The sequence below is a fragment of the Pseudophryne corroboree genome, chromosome 9 (genome assembly GCF_028390025.1).
Source record: "Pseudophryne corroboree isolate aPseCor3 chromosome 9, aPseCor3.hap2, whole genome shotgun sequence".
Classification (NCBI taxonomy): domain Eukaryota; kingdom Metazoa; phylum Chordata; class Amphibia; order Anura; family Myobatrachidae; genus Pseudophryne; species Pseudophryne corroboree.
In genome coordinates this window covers 430,960,748-430,984,526 of record NC_086452.1, presented here as the reverse complement: position 1 = coordinate 430,984,526, position 23,779 = coordinate 430,960,748, and the positions used below count along the sequence as shown (strand labels likewise).

At 48.9% G+C, this 23,779-nt stretch overlaps 1 protein-coding gene across 3 annotated transcripts in view; it reads right to left on the bottom strand.

Annotated features, from left to right (window-relative positions):
* Positions 1-2,766: 2,766 nt before the first annotated feature.
* The window catches only part of PDZRN3 (PDZ domain containing ring finger 3), a 369,995-nt gene continuing 348,982 nt past the window's right edge, over positions 2,767-23,779 (bottom strand). For all 3 annotated transcript variants that reach the window (XM_063941027.1, XM_063941028.1, XM_063941029.1), the window contains 5 exons: positions 15,444-15,542; positions 14,084-14,146; positions 10,491-10,592; positions 6,658-6,774; positions 2,767-5,172 (listed from right to left, as the gene is read on the bottom strand). In XM_063941027.1, the coding sequence (XP_063797097.1) occupies positions 3,643-5,172; positions 6,658-6,774; positions 10,491-10,592; positions 14,084-14,146; positions 15,444-15,542 (1,911 nt within the window). In that variant the 3' untranslated portion in view covers positions 2,767-3,642. The remainder of the gene's footprint in view (positions 5,173-6,657; positions 6,775-10,490; positions 10,593-14,083; positions 14,147-15,443; positions 15,543-23,779) is intronic.

The following is a 23,779-nucleotide window of genomic DNA, read 5'->3' as shown; positions in this document are numbered from 1 at the left end:
GAGCAGTGGACTTCTGTACCGTACTGATATAATACTGGTGGTCACTGGTCAGCAAAATTCTGCACTGTCCTACTATATACTACAATGCAGCACAGATATGGAGCGTTTTTTAGGCAGAGAACGTATAATACTGGTGGTCATTGGTCAGCAAAACTCTGCACTGTCCTCCTACTATATAATACTGGTGGTCCCCAGTCCCCACAATAAAGCACACTGAGCACAGATATTTGAGGCACACTGAGCACAGATATGGAGCGTTTTTCAGGCAGAGAACGTAGATATTTTCAGCACACTGAGCACAGATATTTGCAAGCACACTGAGCACAGATATTTGCAGCACACTGAGCACAGATATTTGCAGCACACTGAACATAACTGAGAGAACGCTGCACGTCCTCTCCCTATCATCTCCAATGCACGAGTGAAAATGGCGGCGACGCGCGGCTCCTTATATAGAATACGAATCTCGCGAGAATACGACAGTGGGATGATGACGTTCGGGCGCTCTCGGGTTAACTGAGCAAGGCGGGAAGATTTGAGTCTGCCTCGGAACCGTGTAAAATGGGTGAAGTTCGGGGGGGTTCGGATTCCGAGGAACCGAACCCGCTCATCTCTAATATGAACCATAAATGATTTGTGTGTATGTACACAAAGTTTGTTTAATGCACAAAGGGGGTAATTCAGAGTTGATCGCAGTAGCAAATTTGTTAGCAGTTGGGCAATACCATGTGCACTGTAGGGGGAAGGGGCAGATATAACATTTGCAGAGAGAGTTAGATTTGGATGATTTGTTTGTTTCTGTGCAGTGTAAATACTGGCTGCTTTATTTTTACACTGCAATTTGGATTTCATTTTGAACACACCCCACTCAAATCTAACTCTCTGCACATGTTACATCTGCCCCCCTGCAGTGCACATGGGGGGTCATTCCGAGTTGTTCGCTCGCTAGCAGTTTTTAGCAGCCGTGCAAACGCATAGTCGCCGCCCACTGGGGAGTGTATTTTCGCTTTGCAGGAGTGCGAACGCCTGGGCAGCAGAGCGCCCCCAAACACATTTTGTGCAAAACAAGACCAGCCCTGTAGTTACTTATCCTGTGCGATGATTGCTGCGACGAGTGACACGGTAATGACGTCAGATATTCGCCAAGCAAACGCCCTGCCACGCCTGTTTTTTTCCAAACACTCCCAAAAAACGGAAAGTTGACACCCATAAACGCCCTCTGTCAATCTCCTTGCGTTCAGCTGTGCGATTGGAATTGTCGCTAGAACCAGTGCAAACCACAATGCGGTGCATGTGCAGATTAGCCATTTTTTTCACTGATCGCTACGCAGCGAACAACGGCAGCTAGCGATCAACTCGGCATGACCCCCATGGTTTTGCCCAACTGCTAACAAATTTGCTGCTGTGACCAACTCTGAATTAGGCCCAAAGTTATTAAAAATATTGGCTAAAATGACCTAGGTGATAAGGTGTATATGAAACATAAATACATTCTGTGCTTAGACCTGGGTCCCATCTCCATGATATCTCATTATGGTATGCCATTATTATTCCAAAATACGGAAAAATCCGATATCCAAAATACTTCTGGTCCCAAGCATTTTGGATAAGGGATACTCAACCTGTATTTCAAACATTTTATCATACACCAGATAACATTACTTTTGGTACCATTTAACAATTCAACACTAGTGTTATGTCAGGTGAAATGCTGCAAATAAAGGTTATACGTGTTATTTAATATTATTTATTGTAACAGTTTCCTTTTTTCTTTAAAGCTAGATAAAGCTATTTGGTATTTGGTGAGTTACCCCCAGTCCAACACCGAGACCTGTGCTTCTCATACGTGGCCCTCAAGAATTACAGAAGTAAAAATCCAGGTTTTGAGGATATCCATGCTTGACCACAGGTAGTTAAATCAAAATGACTTAAGTGCTAATTAAGCCACCTGTGTTCAAGCACGGATATCCTTAAAACCTGAAATGTTACTTCTGTAATTCTCGAGGGCCAAGTTTGAGAAGCACTGGTCTAGTCAGTTTTTGTGGGTTTTTTGGGGAGAGGTATCAAGACTTGGCCTAATATAAAGTGGAGATGGATAAAGTGCCAACCAATCAGCTCCTGACTGTCCTTTTTAAACACAGCCTGTAACATGACAGATTCTGTTTTAGTACTTTATCTCTATCCAAGCTTTTATACATCTCCCCCCAAATTTGAGAAACACTGGGCTAGACGTATCATATTAATATATATAAGGGGAGATGTACTAAGCCTTGAAGAGGGGTGTGGTATGGTATGCCGGCGGCCGGGCTCCCGGCGAACAGCATACCGGCGCCGGGAGCCCGACCGCCGGCTTACCGACAGTGTGGCGAGCGCAAATGAGCCCCTTGCGGGCTCGCTGCGCTCGCCACGCTGCTGGCGCGGTTATTCTCCCTCCAGGGGGGTCGTGGACCCCCACGAGGGAGAATAAGTGTCGGTATGCCGGCTGTAGGTATGCCGGCTGTCGGGATTCCGGCGCCGGTATACTGTGCGCCGGGATCCCGACAGCCGGCATACTGAAGACCGCTCCTTGAAGAGTGATAACGTAGAAAGAGATAAATTACAGGTCAGTTCCTAGCTGTCATGCTGCAGGCTGTGTTTGAAAAATGACACTACAGAGCTGATTGTTTGGTACTTTATCTCTCTCCATGACTTAGTACATCTGTCCCTTAAATGGCTATAAAATTAATAATTAACTAAAAAATAAGGAAATCAACACGTTTTAGGCTATTGTGGATACAAAACAATAATTTATTTTCTGTCATTGCCATGTTTGCAACCAATTGTGATTTTTTTCAAGCTGCATTTTTTTTATATCAGTACAAACAAATCTTGAAAGAAAATGACAGAAAAAAAGTTTCTCTCTATAAAGAAGCGACTGTGTTGACGATGGCGCAGACAAGCTTTAAGACCTCGTTAAAGCTAGGCAATTGTGGAAAAAAAAATATTTAAAATTTTACCTTAATAAGAACTGATACATAAAATGATTGGCTCCTGTTACCTGTAGGCTGCTGGCTCGCATGTTATGCGTTATCCCGTTATGGTAGATACTGTAAATAGTATGGCAGATTTATATAAAAACACAACAGCAAAGTAATATCACAAAATACAGTTTTATAAAATATTATATTTATATTGGCAGTTGCTTTTGTGTTTTCAGGCAAAAAAAAAAAGCGGTGTTTAATTATGGATAAAGATTAAAAATGTGTTACATATGTGTAATAAGGGATTATTTGGCAATTACATTTAACAACTGTACAAGATATGTAATGAAAAACAATTACGGTTGATATAAGGAAATACTGCAGATTGCCTTTAGCAAAGCAGGAATTAGGGCCCTCTGCTGTCCGGGGCCCCAAAAGGCGCTGGCTGCAAATGATTGGTTACTATGTTGTAAGCCTCAGTGAGGTTATGTCCAAGTTTGACACTGTAAAATGTATAATCGTGTATTTTCCTCCAAACCCCCCTCCCCCCAAAAAACTATTAACACAGTGACTGTAATTACCTTAGAGTTAGAAAAAAAAAAAATTGCCACATTGAACGAGGCTGGGAATTCTACCGCAGCGGTAGTTTATTTACAAAACCAGTAAAATGAGTTTGGACACTTTATACAGTTGTGACGGAGAGAAGCGAGTTGTACACTCGGGTTCCGTCAGGAGATTTTGTTCCGTGTGTTAGCAGTTCTTGTATTGTCATCCAATTGTCGAAAATCTTTTTATTGCGCTTCTTCATCATTTTTTTGTGGCTAAGGTCGATGATGCTGACCTCCTTTGTGTCCTCTGCAGTCTGTTTCTCCTTCAAACAATCCAGCCTGCTCTGTATCATGAACTCTTTTCTCTTCCTCTGCTCGGAGGCCTTGCGGAGGTGCTGTTTCCGCTCTTCTTTGCTCCAGTAACGTCCCATTTTCATCTCGCTTATAGCGTCATCATCGGTCGTCATCCCACTCCTCTCTTCCTTGATCTTAATGGCCCTTTCTCGTAGCAGTTTGTCTCTAACTGGCCGCTTGGTGATGTAACGCGTTCCGTCACTCCGTACTTTCACTTTCCATTCCATCCTGGGCTCCGACGAGTTTTGTAGATCTTTACACATACTCACTAAGCTCATCTGGCTCTGTGCGTACTCCACCGCAGATTTCTGCTGGATGAGCTGCATGTAGCTTTGATAGTGCTGTGCGTGTGCAGGGATGTGGGCGTGTTTATAAGGCGAGTGGCGATATGGTGGCGCGCTCTGATTTTTACCCAAGTCGCTGGCTCTTTTGTCTTTGACTTCCGCTGGTTTGCTGGGGTCAGAGTCCGGGGCAGGTTGGAGGTACCTGGCGGGACTGGACTCTCGACTGCCACCGCTTTGTCGCAAGCTCTTCTGAGATGCGTCGGAGGAGGCGCTAATTGCTGCCCCTTCAACATTTGGGCAGTTGAGGACATCTGCCGCCCTACGCAATGAGTTGTCAGGAGAGATCTCTAAAGTCAGAGGGGTGCTACGACAGCTTTCCCCGGTGTTGTAGGCACTTGAGCTGTCCTTGTCTGACTTCTCTGGCAGTTCTGTGATGTCGGAGAGCTCGTGTTGTCGCACATCGATACTCGTGTTGTAATTGTGAAAACCGCTATTGTGAAGCATCCAGGACTCTCTGTATTGCTCTTTCAGCTGTTGCATTTTGTGTGCACGGACAATGTTCAAACACTCGAGCTCGATGCTATGTAACTCCTCATTCAACATCTCTAGTTCATGGTCTACACTTTCCTGGTCGCTCCGACTGGTCTCCATGGTGCTGGTTTGGTAATATTTACCATGCTGGCTGGAGCTCTGCACCTGGCATTTCAGTTCGAGAAGTTCTCGGAACCTCTCACACTCGTCCATGGGGATGCCCAAGAAGTCGGCATCGGTACAATCTGCAGATATGAAAGACTCGTTGCTGAACTGCAGGTCTCCGCTGCCCAGAGTATCCTGGCTGTACATGAGCTTCTTCTGACTTCCAAGCGTGTTGGAGGATGTCGTGTGATCATCGGCAATATTCTCCTGCTCCGAGCTCTCGTCGTTACGGGTGCTTTCATCTGTGCGCCCAACCCCGCTGTCCTTCTCCAGCTGGTTGGACAGAATGGTCGCAGTGTCCGTGGTTCCACCGTCTTCTTCAAGTTTTTTCTAAAAAAATAAAAAATATATCAAACACAAGCCGGAAAATGACAATCTTCTAACACCACTGCACAGCAAGACGGGGGCATAATTCTACAATTCTTTGGGGTAAGCAATTTGGGGAGATCCAGCTGGTGTGAGGCCGACGCTTTCATATCGTAATAAACACCTGTTTGGATTGCATATGAGATCAATATTATACCAGTACAACTATGAGAATAAATGAAGCTTTGCCAGTGGTCTATCCTTACACATTGGCTATATAACGGACTGATGTTGGATGTAAGATCTATAGATCAACATTGTATTTTTAACTTTGAAAAAAAAAAAAAAAATTCAAACTTTTTAAGCAGTAAAATACTGTATACCTAGTGACGGGTGTGGTGTGTTATGTTGATATTCCGAATGCCGACATGCTCTAAATGTTGATATGGACATTATGTAAACATTGTCATAATGTCAACATTCAGTATGGCTGTACTCAGGGCCGTAAAAAGCAGGGCGGGCCATGGGTTCTGCATGGGTGTGTGGCCTAAACAGGGGGCGTGTTCACGTCCAATCCCTAGTGGAGATGTTTTCTCTAGCAACCAATCAGATTCTAGCTATTATTTAGCCAATACAGTCTATAAAATGATAACTAGCAGCAGGTGGCTATCCCGTGTTAGGTCAAGTGCATGGCATTGTCTCATATCCCAATGGGCAAAGCATTGCCTCATAGGTCTTCCACACATATGGCCTTTCACGTCAGTCTTATCTGCTAAAAAAAAATAACTGTCTGCTTGGCGAATGTGATAAAACACTTCTTCTGAATTATGTTCAAGATCAGTGGTTCTCAAACTCGGTCCTCAGGACCCCACACAGTGCATGTTTTGCAGGTAACCCAGCAGGTGCACAGGTGTATTAATTACTCACTGACACATTTTAAAAGGTCCACAGGTGGAGATAATTATGTCACTTGTGATTCTGTGAGGAGACCTGCAAAACATGCACTGTGTGGGGTACTGAGGACGGAGTTTGAGAACCTGTGTTCTAGATAAATAGAACTGCCCTGGCATTCAATGCAAACTACAGTAAAAGCTAACAATGTATAAACATACTCAGATTTTGTTTTAGGATTAGTTCCCCTTTTAAGCTCTGTAGTGCAAACCTATCTCCCACTTGGGGTTACGCTGCTGCTAGAACTTCAAGGAAATTATTCAGAAAGACAGCGATTTTCTCCCTCTCACAAATGAATATTACAAATCTCTCCAGCGGGCAGATCGTTTCAAGCTGTCAGTCCAGTTATCTTAAGCGCATCCAGCTAAAATAATGGAATGTTTTCACCGAAAAATTTATCATCCTCTCCCCTGTGAGCCTTTAATGTACAGCTCTTGACAAATCCCCCCTGCTAGTCATAACCTCATATATTCATTACACTGGCTGGTTAGTTTAATCCGTTTAATGGGAGCCGGGAATCGGAATATCAGATCTGACAAGAGACGCTGACAGCAGTACCTGCTGGAGCATGCTGGCTGTAAATTGCATTGCTTGGTGGTGCTGTTCCTCTAACATGTCCATGTGTAGATCATCGAGGAAATCATTTCTGTCATCGTCCATCCATCCTTCATCCAGCTGTGTGCCAGGGAAGCAAGAGAAGGATGACATTAGGATGTAGGAGAGGGAACAGTACCTGGAACAAATAAGTCCCCGCTGGGGCCCTGTCTCCTCCCTGCCTGAGCTGCAGTAACGCAATCTTCCAAATAATTCCTGGCGCATTAGTTTAAGCATCTGGTCTGCTTGTGTTACTCATCATATTATTACAAAGTCCTGTTCTCCGTGTAGATAATAAGATGATAGGCAAATTATGGTCATTGTGAAGCCACTATGGCAGTGATGCAGAGGTGAACGCCAGTCAGTATGGCAAATGCAAGTTGTGCATTGCTCTGGAGCCGAGCGTACTCAACTGCGGGCGATGCAAGGTTACAGGCAGCTTAGTAGTATCTCCAGTTGCAGCTGATGGGGAGTGATGGGGCAGATGCACATAGGCCGGGCTCAGAGAGGGTGCCATGACGGAACTGCACGCTATGCATAATTGGGCGGAAGTGTAAGTACGGACACTGGAATACGTTGATGTATCTCTCTGCGCTCTTGTCGAGCAGGCCTTAGCAGTATAAATGAAATGGAATCACATCCAATTCCAAATAAACAGCATACAACAGAATAAAAATCAATGATAGAGCCTAGGCCAGGGGAGGGGAACCTCCGGCCCGCGGGCCGTATAAGGCCCGCGAAGCCGTTTGCTCCGGCCCACCCGCTTCTGTCAGTGAGACACGCCGCCACTCAGTCCGGCGGCAGCGTGTCTCAGCTGTCAGGACAGGGAGGAGAGCGCGGCTATGTCGGGTGGCGGCGTGTAGGACTTCAAACCAGCCGCCGGTTCGTGAGCCAATCAGAGCTTGTGGACCGGCAGCCAATCAGGAGCCGCGGCTGCCGGTCCGCGAGCTCTGATTGGCTCTCGAACCGGCGGCTGGTTTGAAGTCCTGTACGCCGCCGCCCGACATAGCCTCTGTATACCTGGCACTGTGGGGACATCTGTATACCTGGCACTGTGGGGGACATCTGTATACCTGGCACTGTGGGGGGCATCTGTATACCTGGTACTGTGGGGGGCATCTGTATACCTGGCACTGTGGGGGGCATCTGTATGCCTGGCACTGTGGGGGGCATCTGTATACCTGGCACTGTGGGGGGCATCTGTATACCTGGCACTGTGGGGGGCATCTGTATGCCTGGCACTGTGGGGGCATCTGTATACCTGGCACTGTGGGGGGCATCTGTATACCTGGCACTGTGGGGGCATCTGTATACCTGGCACTGTGGAGGGCATCTGTATACCTGGCACTGTGGGGACATCTGTATACCTGGCACTGTGGGGGGCATTTGTATACCTGGCACTGTGGGGGGCATCTGCATACCTGGCACTGTGGGGGGGCATCTGTATACCTGGCACTGTGGGGGCATTTATATACCTGGCACTGTGGGGGGCATCTGTATACCTGGCATTGTGGGGGGCATCTGTATACCTGGCACTGTGGGGAGCATCTGTATACCTGGCACTGCGGGGAGCATCTGTATAACCTGGCACTGCGGGGGCATCTATATACCTGGCACTGTAGGGGGCATTTGTATACCTGGCACTGTGGGGGCATCTGTTTACCTGGCACTGTGGGGGCATATGTATACCTGGCACTGTGGGGGGGCATTTGTATACGTGGCACGGTGAGGGGCATTTGTATACCTGGCACTGTGGGGGCAATTGTGGATCTGGCACTGCACTATTGGGGGCATATGTGTATCACGTCCCATTTTAACTGGCCGCACCCATTTTTTTTGGCGCGCACACACAGTACCTAAGGGGCAGACCTACTGGGGGGCAGGGTAATTTTTTAAGTTAAGAATTTTTGTATGGCCCCTGAAGGATTTTGTAAATATCCAAATGGCCCTCGGTAGAAAAAAGGTTCCCCACCCCTGGCCTAGGCGCTCGCAACCATGAATATACACTTCCCTTAGGTATGGGTGCAGTTGATCTATTTGTTCACTTGGTGACGGATGAGTCCACTGCAGAGAAATTGAGTTGATATATGTGTACCCTTTGCACGATTGTGAGTGTTTGGGTACAGGGATTTCCCCATAATTTATACCAGTCCTTACCTTATGATAGTGTGAATTACCCCAATTATTTTACTGTATCACACGAGGATCTTGTTGCATTCTATTCTCTTTCATATACATGTGGATACATCCCGAGAAGTGAAAGAAGGAACAAATAGACCAACTTCCCCCATACCTAAGGGATGTGTATATTCATGGTTGCGAGCACCTAGGAAATATAATTGATTTTATTCTGTTGGAAGTGTAAGTACACCTGCTTTCACACGTGTCATTGCACAAATGACAGGGCCGGCGTCAGTGTGCGCTGATGATGGGGACGGGTATCAAACCAAGTGTGTTAACTGGGACACAAATCTGCCTTGTGCAAATATATGCATTTAGTTCCGTACATGCAATGTGTGAGCCATTATGTCCTATTTGCGTTAACTCTGCATCAGCTTCTAAATAAATGACAGTAATATTAATAATATCTGTATAAACTGTGGCGACGTTACATCAGCGTTCACTAAAATAAGAGGTGCTATTTTAATATACTTGCTTCCTGGAGAGGAGGGTTTTGGTTGGAGGGGTGGGAAGACGTGGGAACTGCTAACTGTGTCATCCGGTCCCCGGACTGCCCACTTCATTGGTGAAGTAGGCAGAACCCGGGAGGCTGGTGTACTGTCTCCGAGAGTCTAGAAGAGCTCCCTGTAATTCAGGAGTATCCAGGACACTTTGGGCAGAACGGTCAGTGAATTATAAGGAATGTATGTAAATTGTTACTTATAATCACTTGCAGCCTTGTATCTTCTGTATGGCCACAGTACTTACTGGTGACTTCTACTTTTAATTTCCAGTCAGGTTACATTGCAACATAAATTACAGTGGTTTCGAGCCATGTACATTTGCGCTGGAGATTTCCACAGTCAGCTCCCCCGTGCACCCATCCCAACATATTCCCGACAACATGCTAATGGTTATGGGGCCATCGTCATTGTACTTTGTTTTAACAATGGTGGTCATTCCGAGTTGTTCGCTCGTTGCCGATTTTCGCTATGCTACGATTTGTTGCTAAATGCGCATACGCATGGTACGCAGAGCGCATGCGCTAATTTATTTAACACAAAAGCTGGTGTTCGTGGTGCTGGTGTTTGCTGGTGTTCGTGCGACGCTTTTCAGTCGCTCTGCTGATCGGTGAATGATTGACAGCAAAGGGGAGTGTCTGGGTGGTAACTGAGCGTTTTCCGGGAGTGTGCTAAAAAACGCAGGCGTGTCAGGGAAAAACGCGGGAGTGTCTGGAGAAATGGGGGAGTGGCTGGCCGAACGCAGGGCGTGTTTGTGACATCAAACCAGGAACTAAACGGACCGAGCTGATCGCAGTCTAGGAGTAGGTCTGGAGCTACTCAGAAACTGCAGCAAATTATTTAGTAGCAGTTCTGCTAATCTTTCGTTCGCTATTCTGCTATGCTAAGATACACTCCCAGAGGGCGACGGCCTAGCGTATGCAATGCTGCTAAAATCAGCTAGCGAGCGAACAACTCGGAATGAGGGCCAATGTTACAGAACTCTTAGTGTGACCTAGTTGGACAATGTCTGCTCAGGTTGCATGGTGGATTCCACCCAAGCCTTATTTTGGCTGGGAATAAAAACAAGGTCCAGAAAGTGCTTGTGAGGCACCAGCCTAAGCTGTAGGACAATACCTGTAATTCTGGCCTGGCCACTAGCAAGAAAACATTTTTCGTGTCTTCGCTTGTAAGGAGGGCCACTGCTTCTTCATGGTTGTGCACATCGATGCCGTTAATCTGTAACACAAGAACAGAAGTCTGATAGCCTCACCAGAAACTCCGTTTGGGGAGCGGGTCAATCAGTGTTCCTCCAAACTGAACAAGCTGGCATGCAAGAGGTAAAAGTGTGATATAGGTTGAGGCTCTGCCCTCGAGGCATGCTGCCACCTACTCTGGAAAAAGATACCGCGGAATCTAAGCTATAGGTCTGCTGCATTACTAACGCTGGGTGTAGATTTAGCAAACCGTCTAAAGAGAACAATGCAGATGTTGCCCATATAAACTCAAACAGATTACAGCTACCATTTATCTAGTAAACTGATAGAATTTGGTTTGTTGCTATGGGCAACCCCTCTTTTTCTCTTTAGAAGTTTCTATAGATTGCAATACCAAGACAATAAAATATCAGCCAGAAGGAAACAGAGGCAGCAACTCATGATAAATCATCAAATGCAGGTATTCATAGTTATTACTGCTTCCTGCTAAAGCTGGTATCTGAATGCTAGACAGTAAATAGATAGTCAATAGGTTGACACCAGATGGACAACAGTCAATAGGTTGGCAGCCTCAAAAGGTCAACCGTTAAATGGTTGACATGGACTTAGGTCAACTAAGTCAAAAGGTCAACATGGAAATGGTCGACACAGAAAAGGTCTACATGTGGTTCTTCAAGATTTTTAGGGTTACGCACATAGTGGAAGGCATGGGTTAGGCTGTGTAAGGGGGCTGTTAGGGTTAGACACAAGGAGGAGGGTTGGGTTAGGCTGTGGAAGGGAAGGGTTATGGTTGGGCACTTGGGCGAGGCTTAGCGTTAGGCTGCGGAAGGGGAAGGTTAGGCACATAGTGGAAGGCATGGGTTAGGCGGTGTAAGTGGACTATTAAGGTTAGACACCAGGGGGTGGGTTGGCTTAGGCACCAGGGGGAGGGTTGGGTTAGGCTGTGGAAGGGAAGGGTTATGGTTGAGCACTTGGGCGAGGCTTAGCGTTAGGCTGTGGAAGGGGAAGGTTAGGCACACAGTGGAAGGCATGGGTTAGGACGTGTAAGTGGACTATTAGGGTTAGACACCAGGGGGAGGGTTGGGTTAGGCTGTGGAAGGGAAGGGTTAGGGTTGGGCACTTGGGCGAGGCTTAGCGTTAGGCTGCAGAAGGGGAAGGTTAGGGTTAGGCACATAGTGGAAGGCATGGGTTAGGCTGTCTAAGTGGACTATTAGGGTTAGACACCAGGGGGAGGGTTGGGGTTAGGCACCAGGGGGAGAGTTCGACTGCGGAAGGGGAAGGTTAGGCACTTGGGGGTTAGGCTGCCAGAGGAAATAGTTAAGGATAGGTACTTAGTGGATGGATAGGGTTGGCACCAGGGGAGGGTTAATGTTAGTCACTATGGGAAGAGTTAAAATATCAAAGCAAAAACACGTTGACCATTAACATGATGACCTTTTGACCCTGTCGACCTAAACCCATGTCGACCAATTAAACCTGCTGACCTTTTGACTGTCGACCATCTGGTGTTGAACTATTGACTGTCTCTCTATATACTGTCTATATTTTAATTCACAACCCATAAAGTTTTAAGGGAAATCTGCTGTGTGATGTGCAACCATGTAAACTGCCATACAACCACTTATGCTAGCCATACATCAGGACGATATTGTTCCAACCAGTCAACTAGTTGGCTGGTTGGAACGATAATCTGGCAGTGTGTGGGAGGAAACGATTATCAACCGTTTGCTCCCACACTCTAAAAAACGGCCAGAAACGGTTTGTCCAACTAGTTGGGAAAATCAAACCTGTTTGATTTTTCAACTAATCGTTCAAGTGTACGGGGAACTTTCCCCCCAACTGAACGATAAGTAGGCGGACACTGACCGACAGTGTCCGCCTACTTGTTCCCCATCACTGCCAGCTGGGCTGCTCATGATCCCCGGCAGCAGGAGCCGGGAGGAGGTTCAGGGGCAGCTGCAGCAGTCCATCACTGCTGCCGTGCTGCCCCTGTAGTGTAATCTGAAGCTGCTGAAACAGCTGGCGAAGAACCAGGGGCAGCGGTGGCAGTACTTCACTGTTGCCAGGCTGCCCCTGTCACACCGAGACCCCTGTCAGCGGGCAGCGGAGCGGGAGGTCAGGGGCAGCGGCGGCTGGCGGTGAACCAGAGGCAATGGGTGCAGGCTGCCCCTGTCACATCGAGACCCCTGTCAGCGGGCAGCGGAGCGAGAGGTCAGGGGCCGCGGCGGCTGGCGGATAACCAGGGGCAGAGGGTGCAGGTTGCCCCTGTCACACCGAGACTCCAGTCAGCGGGGCGGGAGGTCAGGGGCAGCAGCGGCTGGCGGAGAACCAAGGGCAGCGGGTGCAGTCTGCCCCTGTCCCCCGGTAGCGGAGCGGACAGCTGCGGCATCGGCGGCCGGAGGAGAACCAGGGTCAGCAGCTCACTGCTCCATCTACAGTCAGTGTTGCGGGATAAGGAAGTAACAGCCTGCGATATTTAGCCTGAGCTGGCCGCATCTGCTGCAGCGCTCTGTCCCTGGCCATGCTGCAGAGCACAGCAGGTAGTGCACCAGCTGCGGGGGTGTGTGTGTGCTGCTGCAGGGTTGTGTGTGTTTGTGCTGCAGGTGTGTGCTCGTTCTGTGGGTATGTGTGCTGCTGGGGCGTGTGCATGCTGCAGGGGGAGTGTCTGCGATGCAGGTTGGGCAAGGGGGATGCTCAGGAAGCGGGGTGGGGGCACCAGCCGCCAGCCTCTTCCCCGCGCCGGCCGTAGGTACCATCCACCTCACCACCACCAGCATCCTTCCCGCACGAGCCGCCAGCCTCTGTCCCACGCCGGCTGCAGATACCATCCACCTCACCGCCGCCAGCATCCTTCCAGCACCAGCGAGATGTGAGGGTGCATGTTTTGAGTTAAAAAAAAACCTGAAGTACTGTAGGCAGGCACTGTCCGCCTACTTTGGTGACACCACAAGTTGGACAGAAGTTGGCAGGTTGGTTGGTCTGATGACAAGTTGGTTAGATGTGTGGAGCACTGTTGGAAAGTTGGTTAGATGTGTGGAGCACTGTTGGAAAGTTGGTTAGATGTGTGGAGCACTGTTGGAAAGTTGGTTAGATGTGTGGAGCACTGTTGGAAAGTTGGTTAGATGTGTGGAGCACTGTTGGAAAGTTGGTTAGATGTGTGGAGCACTGTTGGAAAGTTGGTTAGATGTGTGGAGCACTGATAAAAAGTTGGTTAGATGTGTGGAGCACTGATAAAAAGTTGGTTAGATGTGTGGAGCACTGATAAAAAGTTGGTGAGATGTGTGGAGCACTGTTTTAGTTGAACAGACAAGTTGGATGGTTGGAAGTTTGGAGTGTTGGAGAAAAGTTGGTCTGATGTATGGCTAGCATTACTACTTAAATATGGAAATCTTATGCCCTTATCTGTAAATATAAGAGTAGCCTGGGTGAAAACCGCTCTCATTGCCCCCCAAGAGGCTGCTTAGAGGATCTGCTGTTCGGTGTAATTCTGGCCAAAATAATTTTTCATCTTACTTGTATTATCCGGTCGCCCTCTCTGATCCGCCCATCTTTAGCAGCAATGCTATTCGGGTCAATCTGAAAGACACAAATAAGCACTTCATTTTATAATTGACAATTAATACATTTTGCTGTAACAGGCTGATAAAAGAACCAAATACAATTAACTAGTAATTTACATAAAGACTTGCTAATTCCAGGAGAAAACTCAGCGCTAATGAGCCCTGAACTTACAGTAATAGGACTGGTGAGGGAAGCAGATACATCTGACAGCTACATGGGTTCATAAAAGGGAAAACCGTTGTCTTCTTACAGTGCATGAGACGGAGACAGAAGTCAAAGAACTATTTACTAAGAAAATAGCTGCTCTTGGTTCTCCTTTAGAGTTGTCAGGCAGTTTGAGTTTTGAGTATGTCGAAGGCATGGCTTATATCAATTCAGGAGCTGGGGGGGGGGGGGGGGGGGAATGGTGACACAGAACTGTCTACTTCTGTTTACCCTGACTCTGCCGACCCCACTCTACTAACAGCACTGGTCTTGTTGTGTTGGTCACATGCTGTATAAGTTTGCAGGATTGTACAGCGTCCAATCTCTGTGGCCAGGACGTCTGGTAAGTATATATTACAAGTCATCTTGCCCTACTGCATCAACAGCCTTATCACAAGATCCTCTGCAAACCATCTCCATATCTTCCTATTAATTACTGGAATGGTCTCCTCAGCATGGTGCAGGTATGAACACAGAGATTCCCCAACTCCATCATTATAGTCCAGGTTTTAAGATTATTCATGCTTGACTCCAAATGGTTACATCAAATTGACTGAGATACTAATTAAGCCACCTGTGCCCAAGCATGGATCTCCTTAAAACCTGGACTGCAATGGTGGAGTCTGTGAAACTCTGAATCAACAGGATGGCTGTACAATATAGATATGTGTAGGCTTACCTAATATCCCTTTAAATCGGGACACTCATAAATTACACAGGTTCTGTGGCTGATAAAAACCAGGTGAAATGCAGGCTTGAAGTCAGCCAGCCACGGAACCTGTGTAATTCACGAGCGTCCCAGTTTAAAGGGATAGCATGGTAAGCCTAGATACGTGCTTACTTTAATGTAAAAGTCTAAAAAGTGACAACAGTCAGACGCAGAACCTTTCCTATACCCACCTTCAGCTGCTCCTGATAAATATTAGGGAGGATATCCCCTTTAAACCTACTATCTAAAATGCTGTATGACAATCACAACAGACACACCTGCAGCTCCCTTTTAAGTGTTCATCTCCAATAACAGGTCTGCGACCCCTGGGGCAGTTCCCATATTATACATGAGACAATACCGGATAGGTTTCATGTCAGTAATCTCCTATGCTCTTACCTCACTGACATATATTCCTGTGTCCTCCTCATCATCTGTCCTGTAGCATACTGTCAGCCCCAGCTTATCCTGGCTGTTCAGTCTGTACAGATCTATTTCCTGAATAAAACAAAAAAAGTTCAAAAAAAGAAAATTAAAAACATAAGCACCTTCAACCATGAACACATTTCCTCCGGTGCGGCGTACGCCAGGTTGCGTTCCGTTTCACTGGAAACCAGACGATTCATTTTCTCAACCCTCTGTGATTTTACATAAAAATAAAAAGATCAATAGCGCGAGGTCTGGTTCTATTTGTCAATACTAAGTCATTTTACAAGGAAGGGAAAAAAGACGTTTTATTGATTTTTCTCTCGTCGTTGTTTAAGGGGAAAGCCTGGTGCGATGTCAGGGCTGTGAGAACAGAGATGCTTTAAATATCATCTGTCTTCTGCTCCTGACGTGGGCAATACTATCTGTAATGGGAAAGTTATCAAAGTGAATTCAGGGAACAGATTACAGCTGCTGTTTATTGGTGAAATGTTTGTCCTGATAAAATAAAAATTGTATTGGAGACGGCGCGGTGCAAACAAGTTACATAGGCATTTCTCTGGGATGTAAGCTGCGCCACATGTAACATATTGTTCCTGCACAGCTGTAATCACTCCAGAGATAGAACATTGAGAAATTAGTTGTCACTCTCCCTCACACACCCTATTACATGTATACACAATATATATATATACTGGTTGAGTATCCCATATCCAAATATTCTGAAATACGGAATATTCCGAAATACAGACTTTTTTGAGTGAGACTGAGATAGTGAAACCTTTGTTTTTTGATGGCTCAATGTACACAAACTTTGTTTAATCCACAGGGTTATTAAAAATATTGTATTAAATGACCTTCAGGCTGTGTGTATAAGGTGTATATGAACATAAATAAATTGTGTGAATGTAGACACACTTTGTTTAATGCACAAAGTTATAAAAAATATTGGCTAAAATGACCTTCAGGCTGTGTGTATAAGGTGTATATGTAACATAAATGCATTCTGTGCTTAGATTTAGGTCCCATCACCATGATATCGCATTATGGTATGCAATTATTCCAAAATACGGAAAAATCTGATATCCAAAATACCTCTGGTCCCAAGCATTTTGGATAAGGAATACTCAACCTGTATATATATATATATATATATATATATATATATATACAGTGGGGGGATAAGGGTACCGGCGACCAATGTTGTGTGAGTGTACTGAAATCTGAGATTTATAAGCCAAAAAATATAAAATTTGAACAAACAGTTTAATAGCACGTATAAATAAAATACATAAAATTTCCAGATAAAGAAATTTTAAAACACACAGGTAAAAGATTAAGTAAAAACATATATATATACACACACACACACACACACACACACACACACACACACACACACACACACACACACACACACACACACACATATATATATACATACATACATACACACAGTCAGGTCCATAAATATTGGGACATCGACACAATGCTCATATTTTGGGCTCTATACACCACCACAATGGATTTGAAATGAAATAAACAAGGTGTGCTTTAACTGCAGACTTTTCGCTTTAATTTGAGGGTATTTACATCCAAATCAGGTGAACGGTGTAGGAATTACAACGGTTTCTATATGTGCCTCCCACCTTTTAAGGGACCAAAAGTAATGGGACAATCGACTCAAAAGCTATTTCATGGACAGGAGTGGGCTATTCCCTCGTTATTTCATCATCAATTGAGCAGGTAAAAGGTCTGGAGTAGATTCCAGGTGTGAAATTTGCATTTGGAATCTGTTGCTGTTGACTCTCAATATGAGATCCAAAGAGCTGCCACTATCAGTGAAGCAAGCCATCATTAGGCTGAAAAATCAAAACAACCCATTAGAGAGATAGCAAAAACATTAGGTGTGACCAAATCAACTGTTTGGAACATTCTTAAAAAGAAAGAACGCACCGGAGAGCTCAGCAACACCAAAAGACCCGGAAGACCAAGGAAAACAACTGTGGTGGATGACAGAAGAGTGATTTCCCTGGTGAAGAAAAACCCCATTCACAACAGTTGCCCAGATCAAGAACACTCTCCAGGAGGTAGGTGTATATGTGTCAAAGTCAACAATCAAGAGAAGACTTCACAAGAGTGAATATAGAGGGTTCACCACAAGATGTAAACCATTGGTGAGCCACAAAATCAGGAAGACCAGATTAGTGTTTGCCAAACAACATCTAAAAAAGCCCTTACAGTTCTGGAACAACATCCTATGGACAGATGAGACAAAGATCAACTTGTACCAGAGTGATGGGAAGAGAATAGTATGGAGAAGGAAAGGAACTGCTCATGATCCAAAACATACCACCTCATCAGTGAAGCATGGTGGTGGTAGTGTGGGTCTGGGACTCAGGGTCGACAGCACAAAGGTCGACACACTTTAGGTCGACGCCAATTGGTCGACACACCTTAGGTCGGCATGGACAAAATGTCGACATGGACAAAAGGTCGACATGGAAAAAGGTCGACATGAGTTTTTTATGTTTTTTTGGTGTCGTTTTCTTCGTAGAGTGACCGGGAACCCCAATTAGTGCACCGCGTCCCCCCGCATGGCTCGCTCCGCTCGCCATGCTTCGGGCATGGTGCCTTCGCTCCGCTACCGCTTCGCTCGGCACACTTTACCGTTCCAATCGTAGTCCACGTGGATCGTTAAGTATGAAAAGGTTCAAAAAAAGAAAAAAATCGTGAAAAACTCAGGTCGACCTTTTTCCATGTCGACCTTGTTCCTGTCGACCTTTTGACCACGTCGACCAATTGGCGTCGACCTAAAGTGTGTCGACCTTTGTGCTGTCGACCTGGAGTCCGGATACCGGTAGTGTCATGGCGTGGGCATGTATGGCTGCCAATGGAACTGATTCACTTGTATTTATTGATAATGTGACTGCTGACAAAAGCAGCAGGATGAATCCTGAAGTGTTTCGGGCAATATTATTTGTTGATATTCAGTCAAATGCTTCAGAACTCATTGGACGGCGCTTCACAGTGCAGATGGACAATGACCCGAAGCATACTGCGAAAGCAACCAAAGAGAAAGTTTTTTAAGGCAAATAAGTGGAATGTTATGCAATTGCCAAGTCAATCACCTGACCTGAATTTGAGTGAGCATGCTTTTCACTTGAAGACAAAACTGAAGGGAAAATGCCCCAAGAACAAGCAGGAACTGAAGACATTTGCAGTAGAGGTCTGGCAGAGCATCACCAGGGATGAAACCCAGCGTCTGGTGATGTCTATGCGTTCCAGACTTCAGGCTGAAATTGACTGCAAAGGATTTGCAACAAAGTATTAAAAAGTGAAAGTTTGATTTAGGATTGTTTAGTTTGTCCCATTACATTTGGTCCCTTAAAAAGTTAAAAAGTGGGAGGCACCTATAGAAACCGTTGTAATTCCTACACCGTTCACCTGATTTGGATGTAAATAACCTCCAATTAAAGTAGAAAGTCTGCAGTTAAAGCACATCTTCTTTGTTTCATTTCAAATCCATTGTGGTAGTGTATAGAGCTCAAAATATGAGAATTGTGTCGAATTTCCAATATTTATGGACCTTACTGTATATACACACATATTAATACATGATTCAGCGTGGTCATTCTGAGTTGTACGCTAGCTGTTTTTTGTTTTGCTGCGCAGCGTTTAGGCAAAAAAGCGTCACTTCTGCGCATGCATATACGGCGCAATGTGCATGCGCAACGTACTTTCACAACAGCCGAAGTAGTTTCACACAAGGTCTAGCGAAGCTTTACAGTCACACTGCTGGCCGCAGAGTGATTGACAGGAAGTGGGCGTTTCTGGGAGGTAACTGACCGTTTTCGGGGAGTGTGTTAAAAAACACATGCGTGTCAGATACAAACGCAGGCGTGCCTGGGGAAACGCAAGCGTGGCTGGCCGAACGCTGGGCGTGTTCGTGACGTCAAAACAGGAACTAAATAGTCTGAAGTGATCGCAAGCGCTGAGTTGGTCTGGAGCTGCTCAGAAACTGCACAATATTTTTTTTGTAGCAGCACTGCAATCCTTTCGTTCGCACTTCTGCTAAGCTAAAATACACTCCCAGAGGGCGGCGGCTTAGCGTTTGCACGGCTGCTAAAAGCAGCTAGCGAGTGATCAACTCGGACTGAGGGCCTCAGTCATTACCTGGCTAATAGGTAAGCCAGGAGAGGCTTGTGCAATTCTTTCAAAGGATTTGCTTGTCAGTGTTTTATTAATGCCCGCCATGGGGCAATAGGGTGGCACAGTACCCTACAGTATTACTGCATAGCATGGTGGTGAAACGGAAAACACAGCATAATAATCTCCTATATATTAGCCAAGTCTGTGACTCTGTGCTGGCGTAACGCTGGGTGGAGTCACAGATGGGCTAAGCGACTGTATGCAGATCAGTGACGTCACACACCATGCACCTTCTCGGCGCACATCTCCCCCAGTCTTCCATCGTCCCGCGCCAAAGACGTGAGGCGACTCTCTGTCTGAAGCCGAGCGCCTGTCACTCCCGCTCCCGCCTGAGCCCGGCGCCTCTCCCCTGCCGTCTGCCCCAGCGAGGAGAGAGGCAACCCTGCACAGCGCTCCTATTGCCGGCACAGCCCTCGGTCCCGGTCCTCCAGGTACAGCGGGTCCCCGGCTGCCTGGGGGGGTGGGGGGGGGGGGGAATTTGCCTGGTGCCTGTGGGGAGATGTGCCTGCAGAGGGCAGAAGGTGCGGCTGGCGGGGGACATGTGCCTCGCGGGGGGGGGGGGGGGGGAAGGGGGAGATGTGCGGCACAGCGGCAGCCGAGGGAGAAGTGCCTGACAGGGGGAGCGGGGGGGGGGGGGGGGGGACATGTGCCTGGCTGGGGGAAGAGATGTGCCTGGCTGGGGGAAGAGATGTGCCTGGCTGGGGGAAGAGATGTGCCTGGCCTGGGGGGGGTGGACATGTGCCTGCTGGGGAAGAGATGTGCCTGGCTGGGGGAAGGGGGACATGTGCCTGGCTGGGGTGGGGGGGGGGGGAATGTGAGGCAGAGCGCCTCACACAGGAGCAGGGGACACCCCACTCTGGTGTGCTCCCCGGGTGCCCGCAACACAGTTACCCTGACACTGCACCCGGGTGGGCTGCGGCCCTGCTGCTGCTGATGGACAAGCACCCCCAGCGCCTCCTGACCCCCTACGCACCCCCGCACCCGCCCATCCTCCACCTGCAGCTCCTTCCACCATCCGTTGCACCACCACCCCTTCCCCACATGCCGCGCCTCCAGACCGCCTACACCACCCACGGCCCCCACTCCCTGCCCCTCCCTCAACCACAGACCCTCCCAATCACAGCCCCCATACTCCCCCCCCCCCCCTCCACCCACAGCCTGTACAGACACCCTCCCCCACCGTCAACCCCCGCAGCCGCCCATCCCCCACCCGCAGCGCCTCCTCACCCCATACCGCACCTGCAGCACCCCCGCACCTCCGCCTATCCACCACCCAGTGCCTTCGGACCCTTCCACCATCCACGCACCTGCCACTCCACCACATGACACTCCCCCACACGCGGCGCCTCCAGACCCTCTATACCACCCAGCGCCCCCCACTCCGCTGCCCCTCCCTCATCCACAGAACCTCCCAACCGCACACCCCCATCCGCACCACCTCCTACCCCACCCGCGGCCCCACTGCACCCACCCCTCAACCACCCGCATCGCCTCCAGACCCCCCTCCCCATCTGCCGCACCCCCGCACCTGCCCCTCCACCCACACGCGTCGCTTATGGACCCCTACCTAACCCGTAGCGCACTCGCCCTCGCCCCTCCCAACCCGCACCACCTCCCAACACCCTGCCCACTGCACCCGCCCCTCCACCACCCGCAGCGCCTCACAACCCCCTCCCCCATGTGCCGCACCTTCCCATCCCCCACACACGGCGCACTCGCCCCTTTCCCCACCTGCAGCGCCTCCGGAACCCCCTCCCCCATCCGCCAGATCCCCGTACCTGCCCCTCCATACCCGCCGCACCTACCCATCCACCACCTGTAGCGCCCTTTGAACCCTTCCACCATCCGCCGCACCACCCACCCTCCCTCACATGCGGCCCCTCCAGACCCCTACACCAACCACGGCCCCCACTCCCTGCCCCTCCCTCAACCACAGACCCTCCAACCACAGCTCCCCCATCCACCCCCCCTCACCCACAGCCTCTACAGACACACTCCCCATCGCCGCCGTCAACCCCGCAACCGCCCCTCCCTCACCCGCAGCACATCCTGACCCCCTACCCCACCCCGCTGCACCCGCCCCTCAACCACCCGCACGCCTCCGGACCCCCTCCCCCATCTGCCGCACCCCCACACACATCTCTTCCGAACCCCCTACCCCACCCGCACGGCCCCACTGCACCCGCTCCTCCACTACCTGCTGCTCCTCCCGACCCCATCTTGCCGCACCCACCCCACCACCTGCCCCTCCCCCACGCGCGTCGCTTCCGGACCCCCTACCCCTCCTGCGGCGCACTCGCCCCTTCCCCACCTGCAGCGCCTCTGGAAACCCCTCACTCACCCCCCAGATCCCCGTACCTGCCCCTCCCTACCCACCAAACCCCCCGCCCTCCCCCACCCATACCGCTTCCGGATCTCACTCCCCCGCACATCCACCACCCGCAGCGCCTCACGACCCCATCCGCGTTCCCCCCCACACCTGCTGCATTCTGTACAGTGTGCCCTGCAGGCGCTGTTCACACCGTCGCAAGGGCCTACGCCCCCTTCACCATCCAACGCCCCTTTCATTGTGCAATATTTAACCACTCACAAAACTAGGAATGCAGGTAATACTTAATATAATACATATATTGAATGGCGTACAGGGGTTAAGGGGGCGTAGCCCCTTACGATGGTGTGAAGAGCACCCGTAGGGCGCGATGAAGCACCTAGTCTCCTATATAATAGCCCAGATCTGTCTCTCTGTGAATGTTTTGGATAACGCTGGGCGTGGCTAGGAGCTCTCATTGGGTTAGCAGCTGGTCTATCACACCCAGTCCACAGGTGATTGGGTGAGAAATGCCCTCCCACACAGGTTATACATCCAACGGGAGGCACTGCCCTTTGGCTGCTGTTTGTTCCCAGAGCAGGATTAGCATGGGACTGATGGAGCTGCAGCTCCAGGTCCAGCACCCCAAAATAGGTCCACACCCCAAAATAGGCCCACTGCATCTGCAGCAACACACCCTCCAACAATTACACATAAAAATCGGTACAAATTCGAAAAGGGGGGCGTGGTCATGGGTACAGTGGCGTGGCCACGCGCCTTTTCCTATACTTTCAAGAGCCAAAAATCAGTACAGGACCAATAAAAAAAAAAGTTACTGTACCTGCCAAAAAGGTACAATTGGAGGGTATGCCACTGCATCTGCAGGAAGTCTCTTCTCTGTAGATAGGGGGAAAAAAACCTTTTACTGCAGCGTCCTATGGGGGTCATTCTGACCTGATCGCTTGCTGCAGTTCATCGCAATGCAGCGATCAGGTCAGAACTGCGCATGCGCTGGGCACCGCAGTGCGCCGGCGCATGGCTGACAGCCGACGGCTGTCGTTGCCTAGCGATCGCCTCTGCCTGATTGACAGAAAGAGGTGGTCGCATGGGCGGGAGGGGGCGGACACGGCGGCATTTGGCCGCCGTTTTATGGGCTCGGTCCGGCCAACGCAGGCGTGGCCGAACCGTGAGGTGGGTGGCCCCGCAGCGGCTGCCGTGACGTCACATGCAGCTGCTGCGACCAGGACAGCGGCGAGTAACTCCCGGCCAGCCGCAGGAGCTGCGCTGGCTGGGAGTTACTCTTCAAGTACAAAAGCATTGCTGCCGTGCAATGCTTTTTTACTTTTAATTTAGCACAGCTACGATCAGGTCGGAGTGACCCCTTATGTCCTGCTGCCAGTCCGCCTGCCCCCTCCGGCATCAACAATCCCCATTCCCTAGCCACGGAGCAGGTGGAACAAAAGCTGCTGCGGCCACCTCCATAGATGTGTATGAAAGCGGTGCAGCGGAAGGCTTTCATAACCCTCCTTGCGCTGCATACCTCTCTAAGCCCCAGAGCCTCCTCTGCGCTGTGATGTCACAGAAGTGCCTCCCGCCACAGCCGCGCCACAGATCCCCAGAGGCCCCGACTCCGCAACACAGCACCTGGGGCTGCCGGCCTGGAAACCCAGAGATGGCTAATGTAACGGATAGAGTGAGTGATATCGCGGAGGGTAATGTCTGGACGCTGAATCAATGTAAAAGGTGACAGTGCTGTGCAGTGCAGTGGGTGTGCAGTGTCACTAACACT